The 10191-nt window shown below is 36.6% G+C and overlaps 1 protein-coding gene across 1 annotated transcript in view; it reads left to right on the forward strand.

Moving 5' to 3' along the window:
• Positions 1–9637, forward strand: part of LOC134137360 (laminin subunit alpha-3-like) — a 67467-nt gene extending 57830 nt beyond the window's left edge. The window contains exons 47-57 of the mRNA XM_062570226.1: positions 497–624; positions 1491–1622; positions 3100–3244; positions 3347–3516; positions 3923–4112; positions 4768–4908; positions 5714–5873; positions 6011–6138; positions 7464–7557; positions 7904–8023; positions 8894–9637. Of these exons, the coding sequence (XP_062426210.1) occupies positions 497–624; positions 1491–1622; positions 3100–3244; positions 3347–3516; positions 3923–4112; positions 4768–4908; positions 5714–5873; positions 6011–6138; positions 7464–7557; positions 7904–8023; positions 8894–9039 (1554 nt within the window). The 3' untranslated portion in view covers positions 9040–9637. The remainder of the gene's footprint in view (positions 1–496; positions 625–1490; positions 1623–3099; positions 3245–3346; positions 3517–3922; positions 4113–4767; positions 4909–5713; positions 5874–6010; positions 6139–7463; positions 7558–7903; positions 8024–8893) is intronic.
• Positions 9638–10191: the final 554 nt, after the last annotated feature.

Below are 10191 nucleotides of genomic sequence, written 5' to 3' on the forward strand. Positions count from 1 at the left end.
AAAAACTGGCATTCTGCCCAAACAAAAATGTTACCTCAATGAAATATTCAGCAAAAAGGGGTTGATTTTGGCTATGTTTCCTCAGGAAGCAGGGAGGTTCAATCGTAACCCCATTCTTGCTAGCTGAAGGAGCTGATAAGAGAGTGTACATCAGGCATTTGAGAAGTGGAGAATCAAATCCTCTACTCTTTGTAAAAATTATTTAAACAAGAAGTATAAATAATTATCTGGTATTCACGGTGCATGGGTATTCTAAAACAGGAACTATGCAATCTGTAAAGAACTGTGAGTAAAGTCTGGTAATAGATTACCTGAGAAGTACGGTTTTGGGGAAAGACGATTTCTCTTCTGCAGGGCAATATAAGATACAGACAATCCAAGAGCAAGGCATATTACCCACCCCACTTCTTACCACAGAGAGCTGTATTTAATGGCAATGTCAGGGAGAACTGAAGGAACCTGCATTTATTGATCATTTTGTGGGATTCTTTTTTAGCCTAATGTTATTGTCTTCCTGAGACCTGGCTCTGTAGTTGTAAGGATGGGAGAGATGGAAAACCAATTGAACAAAAAATATGAAGATGGATCAATGCATTATGTGACAGTCTTAAAAAATGATGACATGTGAGTTCAATTCTTTATCTGATTTTTTTTAATGTTGTAGTTAGAGAAAGATTAAGATTTTGTGAGACTTGTTCTTTGGATACACAGCTAAAAAAGGCCTGCTAGGAAAGGATAATGAAATAATGAAGCAAAAGGAGATATTTGGCCTGTGAATTTGCATGTCAGTACCTACTAAGTTTCACCTATACATCAATATGAATATTTTTTGTATATATTGTGTGATTTTGGTCTGCTTGGCAAGCCTGAGCTTTGGAGCTCTTCCCCTTCCCATAGCCATTACATGTGTCATCATGAGATATAACTCTATCCAGCATAGGTGGTTAAAAGCCCAAGGAAGAAGCTAATAATTGTATTTGTTTTCTCAGGAGTTAAATAAAATTTTCTGAAAAGCTTCTAAATCTAAAATCTAAATTTTTTTAGGATCACATAAAATAAAATATTTGCTAGCTAAAGAAGAAAGTTTTCAATGATTGTCTCTGACTTAGGCTAATTATAACTTTTAATATTTTCTGTACTTGCTGTTGCTAACATGTTAAGTGCATTATTTTGATACAGACAATGAAATCTATCCCATAGCTGCCAATGGTAGTTTCTTCATGAATTTCAGTGAGATCAGGATTTCATCTTAGCACTGAAGGGTTAGCTTTAACCTTTGCTAAATATGTGCCACTGAGAAGCAGGGTGATTCCACAGAAGTCAGGTAGCACATACTGATGTAAAAATCCCAGAAATAAGGTAATAGAGCTCTAATATAATTACAATAAAACAAGGAAACACCTCTCAAATATTTTTTCTTCTTTTTTAAATTCTTTAATTTAGATGCATAACTATATATTTCATGCTTATTTGTATTCACTTTGTTTCAGAGTAAGACTACTAGTTGATGATGAGCCTGTGTCAATGACAGTTGACTATCTAGGACCACAGACATTAATCCAACCTATAAGATTTGGTGGAGATGATTTTGAAGGTTGCATTGCAAACATCTTTATAGAAAGGTATTTGACCTAGAAAGATTTTCCATTTCAGGCATTTTGATCTGCCTTTATTTTTGATCATATTAAAATTATTTTTTGCTAAACGGCTTTTCTTCCACATACATGAAGCCTTCATAAATACATAACTTTACTGCCCCATAACATCCTTTTATTCAGATAGATTATACATAGTATCAAGTTATGATGAAATCTGTCATTCAGATGTAAGGGAATTTTAGGCTGAATGATACAGTCGTCTTTGAATCAAAGAATAAACTCAATATAGTGAATTCACAGTGTCCCAACAAGGCATCCAAAGAAAACTCCTTAACTGTGTCATTATAACTTCACAGGGGCAAGTAATGAATGAGCAAAGCTTACTTACAAGTCCAGAACAGTTATACAAACAAATGAGACCAGATGTCTGATTTATATTATCTCTTTTTCACATGTGTTTATCTGGTTATTATAAATAAGCAATCTTTCAGTCACAAATGCTGTCCCAATGGGCCTTTGTTTCAGCAGACTTTTGATGAATTTTTATACATGTGTGGTTTTACAAAAAGTAATGTGTTTTGATTTGGTTAAATCTTCTTTACATCTCAACTAAGAAACTGAAAGACAATGAAGTAACATTTATATTAAACTCCACATCAAAAGCCAAACTTTGAGAGTTGCTTTCAATACAAAAATGTAAATCTTTAGATGGACAATTAATATCATAGCTAGTGTGATCAAGTGAATGGAAAACTGGATTGGATTTCAGGAAGTCTAGATTCTGATCCCAAATCTTCTTATAGAAATCAATGGGCAAAAAGCCTCTTTGTTATAAAGTTTTCTGTAACTTACTGATTAAAAATGTTCTGTAAGACCTACAAAATGATAGTATTAATTAATATTCTTTTTACATGCAGGAAATTGGTTTTAACAGTCTTTCTGATATTTGGCTGTAATACCAGAGCTGCATGTTAAGTTGTGATGGACTTTACCCTTTGACAAATCTCATTAGAACATCTTATTGAAGGAGACATCAGTTGAGTTAGCAGGACTTGATATTTCCATTTTTTTCTTGATCTGTCACTGGCTATTCATACAGTAACCAGGAAAGTTTTGTAGTCTGATCCAGAACCTTATTCAACCAGCCATGCTATCATTTTTTCCCCTTTTCTCAATGGCAATATATTCTTTAATAGGTAGTTTTTAAAACAAAATCATTTGTTTGGAAGAGCCAAGAATAAAACATCCGGATTCTTTCCAAAGCTAAAACCAGGAAAAAATGTGAGCATTTTTTACCCCAAAAAAGCTAAATTTTTCACAAAAAAAATATTTGGAAGAAAAAATGAAATCAACTCTAATTGGAGAAGAGGTGAAAATTGGTACTTCAACATCAGATCACTGAGAAACCTATATTGTACAAAGCACATTCTTACAGTATATTGCGATCCTGTTGAAGAAAAGGAATGGTGTGTTATAGCACTTACTACTTTTATCATTCTAGGACAGGTCAGCTCCCTGAGGTTCAAAATCTAGTTGACTACACTAGGAAGACTGGTGTGTCTCTTGGAGCTTGCCGCCAATATGAGAACCTTGAACCAGTGCTGCTGAGAGAATTCACAAATCCTCTCAAGTTTAAGATGCTCAAGGTATGCTTATTTTTACAGTCTTCCCCACTCCATATTGATGCTGAGGCTTTTCTGCACAACCATGGTTTGCAGGACTGATAAACTTTCAATTCTGTCTTACAGTTACAGAATGAAAAATACCTTGATTATTTAACAGTTGCTGGAGTGCAGCAGGACCAGCAAAACCATACTTTACCAGCTCTGTTAAATGTCAGCAACGGAGCATATCTGTTTGGAAACAGTCCCAACAGTTTTGTGTCATATACATTTTCCCCACTATCCCCTACAGACAGGTAATACAAATGTTTTTTGTTCACCTCGCTTTAATTTTCAAAGTTACTTGAATCTTTGGGTGTCAAGAGTTAGGTCTTTCTTCTTGCTAATATCTTTGGGCACAACAGAAGAATGATTCTAAAGGTTCAGAGAACTTTTTTCTCAATTAAATTTCCCCAGACAAAGCTATGTGATTGACTTGGATGGGGTCGACTACTATACTGCATACTGATACCAAATCCTAAATCTGAATGTGCCAACTTTCATCCACATTCAGAAATGGAAAGAGTGCAGAACAATGATTCTACCCAATAGCTATTCTGCATTTCCCAAATGGAGTTTCACTGGCATTTTTCTGGAAAACAGTAAGGATAAAACATTTAACAAAATAGACCTACATTCAGGTATGCTTTCTTTCAACTATAGGTTACATTTTTCTGTAGACATACGGACTCGATCATCAAGAGGATTAATGTTTTTTGTGGAGGAAAGATTTGAGAACTCTTACATGGCTCTCCACATTTCAAAAGGACGTTTTGTCTTTTCACTTTTTTCTGGAGGAAAACGAACCAAAATCAAAACCGATACTAAATACAATGATGGGCAATGGCACACTGTAAGTAGTATGGCACAGGAACGATGGTGAGATCACAAGTAGCATTCAGCAGGCACAGTCTATTCAATTTGTAAGTCACTGAGAGAGGCCAAGAAGGAAAGCGCAAAATCGTTACTTTTGGGCATCTGAAGTTAATTCATATGGCTGAAAGTTCATGTGGTTTAAAGGTATCTATTGTGAGAGAGGTCATAGTGAGTTAAGGTCCTAACATGTTGTTTTCAGTTTAAATATTTCAAGAATACTGCGTTAAAGAAAAATTCTCCAAAAAGGATCTTTAAGATACCGGAGATGGTGAGGTGAGGGTGTAGCAAGCAGTGTTCTGATTTTTGCCACACCCAGAGAGCTAATGTAATTATTCCATTCATAGCCTGCAGCAAGGGTGACCAGAATGGATCCCTGAAAGTCTGAATGACCAAGGTGCAAGGTGCTCTAGGCTTTCAAACCATCCTGATATTTGATGGAAGCATTTTATTTATTTACTTCCATTTCTATTTTTGCTAGTTTCAGACTAGACAGAAAAGTGTATTCTTGCTTTAAAGCTGTACTATGTATGATTAATTTTTCTAAAAACTCCTTTTTGCTTTTGGAGCAGTAGCTCCAGTGACTTTCACTGGGCTTGGAATTTCTCATTCTGTTGTGTTTGCAACCTGCAAAGGTGGTATTCAATAGAGATGGAAAGAATCTCCGTCTTGTTGTCGATGGTCTAAGGGCATGGCATAGAAGATTAGCAACAAATTCTGCCGCCAGCATTACACAACCGATCTACTTGGGAGGGCTGCCATCACTGAAACAACAGGTAAATAATTGTGCATTCACTCACACACACGCCCCATGATGCATTAATTACATGTGAAAGTATTAATATGCCAGACTTCCATGGTAAAAAGGTTTGGGAGGTATTTCCAAGCACTGACTGAGCACCATTTATGCTTGGTGTCTGTAGTTGTTCGTTATAGACCTACGCCAGTTGTGCACATGGCTGTCAGCTGGCCCTTGTTTTCAACATGTGTTGTTGACACACGGATGACAACTATGTGCTGTTTTCATTTCTATTTTTTAAGAAATAGAAAAGGCCAAAGTCACACTTTTAATTCCAGGCATATAGTCTTCCTACAGAATATTTATTTTAGTGGGCTTTATGATATTCAGTAGAGGAGCAAGGGAATCCTTCTCCTTAAGGAATTATGAACCTAAAACCTGATTTTAATCTGAAATACATGTTGTCCCTATTACTTTTAAAATAGACAATTGGTGATGCAAGACATTTTATAAAATCAGATTTGAATATGCAGGCTCTTAGGAAAAGAAGGGTATATTTCAGACCTCACAACTCCTGTTGTGTTGTATTTTTGACGCATCATTGGGAAGTAACTTTTCTGCAAGCAGGAGTTCTGTTAACTCAAAATCAGCTGTTATTCTCATGTTTTAAGAAGTTTATTTTAATTTCAGGATATCTTTTCAAGGCATCAGAGACTCGTTTTAAGATGCCCTTAAAGACAGCTGGCTTTCTACAATTGAACAATACAAAGGAACTATTAGGTGTTCTTACTAAAAGGATTGTCATTATGCTTTAGTATTCATGTTTTGAAATATACTTTCAGATTATGCCAATGAATAGTTTGAAAGGTTGCCTGAGGAATTTTAAGATGAACGGAAAAGTCATGAATATACCTCAGCAAAAGAATGGTGTACTTCCATGTCTGGATGTTCCCATGGAGACTGGAATTTATTTCTTTAATGAAGGAGGATATATCATGATTGGTAAGCTGTGTAAAAATTATGTTATATGGAATTATGTCTTAAATGTGTATATGCAATTTTTTTAACATTTTTTGCACATTCTTCTAACTATCTTCTTCTATGGTCATTCCTTTCACCCACTGTTTAATTCTCTGCAGATAATTCAATGATGGGCTTAGATTTTAGGATTGTATTTACTGTTCGACCAAAGAGTTCAACAAGTATACTCCTCCATTCTGGAAGCAAGCAAGACAACTACTTGACTGTTTACATGGAAGGAGGAAAGGTAAATTTTACAGGCTTTGTCTCCATCTCAGTTGTACTGCCATCATTCAGCAGAGAAAATTCTGACCTTGAATACTGGAATTACTTATTACAACGTATGTCTATATATTTAACATTAAACAAATTCCTCATGTGGTTCCTCCAATGAATTAAAACTATCCTATAGAAAATTGAGCATGAAACCTGTCTCTGCCTGCATAAGGAGCTTCCATTCTATGCACACTTACTTGCACTTTCTTGGCCTTTACAAAAGCCCACTGGGCTTTTGGCCAGAGGCCACAGAACTCCATGGCTTATTCCCACTCCTATTTTAGTCATCGTTTGGCTAAGGTACTGATGCAGCTCCATAACTTTGTCCACTGCAGAACTTGAGCAGTCTTGCTTCATTTGAGCGTCTTTGCCGCTAGCTGACAAGTAAGGATAGTGGTTGTTGTCGCTGTTATTTTGTTATAATCTAAGAGCTTCAGAATGTGAGTCTTTGACCACAAAACAATCGTGCTTTCTGCTGGAGGGACATCAAATAAAAAGCTAGTCTCTGCTCCACAGAACTTGTTGTTCAAAACATGGCTTAAACCAGCATGAGTTCACCTAACTCGAGAAAGGGTCAACTTTGTCCTTCCCTCCCTAGACATAGCTGTCCATTCCTGGTTGTCACTAGGGCAGGCACCAGTGAACTAGCTTAGGGAACTGAGATGGCTGGCTTATTTTTATTTATGTATTTACCGGGTTTTTTAGTTAGTTTCACCCAGAACACTCATCTGATGCAAGGCACAATGAACACATGGAGGCAGGAGCATCAGCCTCTGGGGACTCCTTAAGGGCAAGACCACTTTTTTCATTGGAAACTTAGACTCATGCTGGCTGTATGTGTGGACAGAAAGCAACAGAGTGGAATAAAAGGTCAGTGAGACACCATCAATCAGCCTGATAGGAAGTGGATCAGCATATCTGTCACCTGACCATTACCAAGCTTGTTGTAAGCATCATAATTAAAGAGAGTTTGAAAGGAAGATGCTGAAAAAAAAATAAAGTGTTCATGAGGAATGAGTTTATGTCAAAAGAATTAATATAATTTTGTAAGACTGAAGGGCAAAGAGAGACAAAAATGTGCATTTATGCTTGTACAATTTATAAAATATCCTCTCCAGGATTGTACTAGGGAAATTTAGTTTCATCTTGGAGAAGATAATTTCTGGGATATGAATACACTGACTGTGACTCTTAAAATTAAATGAAACTCAGCTCCCCAGGAAATTACTTAAAGTCTTGCATTTTTCTGCTGCTCTTTTCTTTACTATGAGACCTTAAAAGATAACTCTTTTACAGCTCATTGCTACTGGAAATAATGGGGCTGGAGAGTTCCAGACATCAGTCACTCCTAATCAATCTTTGTGTAACGGACAGTGGCATACAATTGTAGGTATGTTGCATTGTGCCAGTTCTTCTGAGACTTGGAAAGGCAGGTGGACACAGAGCTTTGCACACCCAATTTTTTACTAATCATTTCACTTCTGTTTATTTTGAGAATGCTCTTTAGAACAATATATCTGTTTTATGTTAATTCAGGGCTTTATATAATGGGTAGGGAGTAGGTTTATTTAGCCACAGTGTATCTGGATGTGTCAATCTGGCTTTGTATTAGAATAAAATATATTTTTCCTATAAACTGCATTTTGACAAGACAGGTGCATTTTAGAATAGCATCATATCTGGCTGATCCTTCAATAGAGCTGAGAAGAAGTACTCATTTGCCTGTTTCTTCACAGTCTCTCAGAAGAAGAATACCATATGGCTAGAGGTAGACGCACAGAGTAACTATACCACTGGACTTCCATCCTTTACTCCTAGACACATGCATCGGCCACTCTACTTCGGCAGAATTCCAGGTAATATTATTGCTGCTTACTTTTCTAGTTATATCTACTGGCTTTTTATTCCTTTCCAGTACAAAGGTCTCACTCTTGCTTGTAGTCCTATATCATTCTCTCTCTTCTCTTGAACAACTTCTTTCTGATAGAGACTAAGATTCTATCTACCTAGCAAGTAGTGCCATGCAATAGGAGCAGATATGTAAAGAGAACTAGATCTGAATTGCTGGGGTCTCAGCATGTGCACTATGCTTATTTTGGGAGCTTTACTTCCGATTAGATTTAGTCTGAAACATGCTGACTGCCTATGAGTGGCTGGAGTGCATTAGGTGAGTGTTCTTGGAGTGGATCTTCTGATTTAGTTTCACCTGAAAAGAATCCAGTTCAGATGTTCCAAGATCAACACTCAAATCCTTAGTTCAGCTTCAACAGAAAAGGAGTGTCTGCTGGGCACATCACTGCCTCAGAAGTGCTAGGGCTTGGCATATTCTGTGCTGAGATTCTCCATGAAGTTTGGGTAGAAAGGATGAGAATCGATGTTCCTACTGAGAAAGTTTTCACTCAGATGGGAAGCAGGAGAGAATACAACTGCATAGGAAGTGTTTCTTCTCATAAAAAAAGAATGAAGAACATCAGATGCTGGTCAAATCCTGTCATATTTGGAGCCAAATCATGGAAAAATAGATTAATGAAAAAATATTCTAAGTATTTATCTACAGTAGAAAATAGTTCACTGCATCTTGGGATGTTTATTTCCTACTAGATTTAACAGAAAGGATCTAAGATCTAAGAGTACATTATTAAAACATTGCAAGTTTTACAGTAATTAATGTTCTTTAAAATCACTCTTATGTTATTAATGTGATCTTTTTACTTTGTTTTATGTAGCAAATTTTACCACACCATGGCTTCCAGTTAAAGATCCATTTTTTGGCTGTCTTCGGAATATTAACATAAATGACAAACCTGTCTCCACCAACAAAATTTCAGAGGTTCATGGTGTAGTGAGTTTGCATGGATGCCCTGCCAAGTAACTTCACTGTTACACTACTCGTACACTCATCAGATTGGATCTGCTGAAGTACTTTGTGAATTCATGCAATGTAGGTTCCCTTTTTCTGATCACTGTCATTGTCATCAGGCTGGTTATTCAGAATGGCTGGTGACCAAACGCTCCACTGGATGTGGACTGTGCTGAAGCAAACTGAAAGTGTTGCATTTGATAAACTCCCTATTAAATGTTATCGATTTCAAGGTAATCCATTTTGTCTTTTGAAAATAGATACATGAACTATAAAACAGGATTGTACATACACCTACTGGGCCAAATTTTGCTCTCAGCAATAACTGCCTAGTGTTGAGTAACTCCAGTGTATTAATTTTGGAAATTTCCTTAATGCTGGTCATCTTGAGAGCAAATTTGATCCACTAATATAAAGAATTTTTATAAAAATGTAATTTTTTTTGGAGTGATGAATAGAATGTTTATACAGAAATGTACATTAATGTTAAAAGTAATAATAATAATATAAATGGAGTTTGAAGCACTTTAAGGAGTGAAACTCTAGGAGTTTGTTACAATGCTAGGAATTTGGGGGCCAAATAAATGCAGTATGTTCTGTAAGCTGTCCATTTTTTTTTATCTATTTTTTTTCTTTATGCACTCTTTACAGGCAACTAAATTCTGCTTGCTTTGTGCAAATGTTTCTGTAGCTTTAAAAGTTAATTTGCCTGAATAAGCAGGAGTCAATCATCTCTCCTTCTTAGGACTTGGTTATATAAAACCTCTGAAAGAGAATAATTTCCTTGTAAGCTTCAGAGCCACAATCATGACCCATGGATGAAAGAACACAGCTTTATTGCTTTATTTTTCTGGATAAAGGGCTGGCCCAGATAGACTTGACATGGCTTCTCCTCCCACTGTCCTTCAGAAGCAGCCTTTTGATGCTATTTCCCCCCCCCACCCCCCCAATTCCCTGATGCTATCTCTGCCTTTTAAAATTAAAGCTTTTTCTACAGCTGGCCACTAGGCAGGAGAAGATGGCAATACAAACAGATTTCCCTACTCACTGATTCACATGTTTGCTCCTGTTTGCTCCCATCTTGCCCATGCCTCTGTGCCCAAGGTTCAGCAGTTTATCCTTAGTGTCAGCATTTGGAAGGAGCTGCTACCTGCATTAATAGAA

Source organism: Rhea pennata, chromosome 2, assembly GCF_028389875.1.
Source record: "Rhea pennata isolate bPtePen1 chromosome 2, bPtePen1.pri, whole genome shotgun sequence".
Lineage (NCBI taxonomy): Eukaryota > Metazoa > Chordata > Aves > Rheiformes > Rheidae > Rhea > Rhea pennata.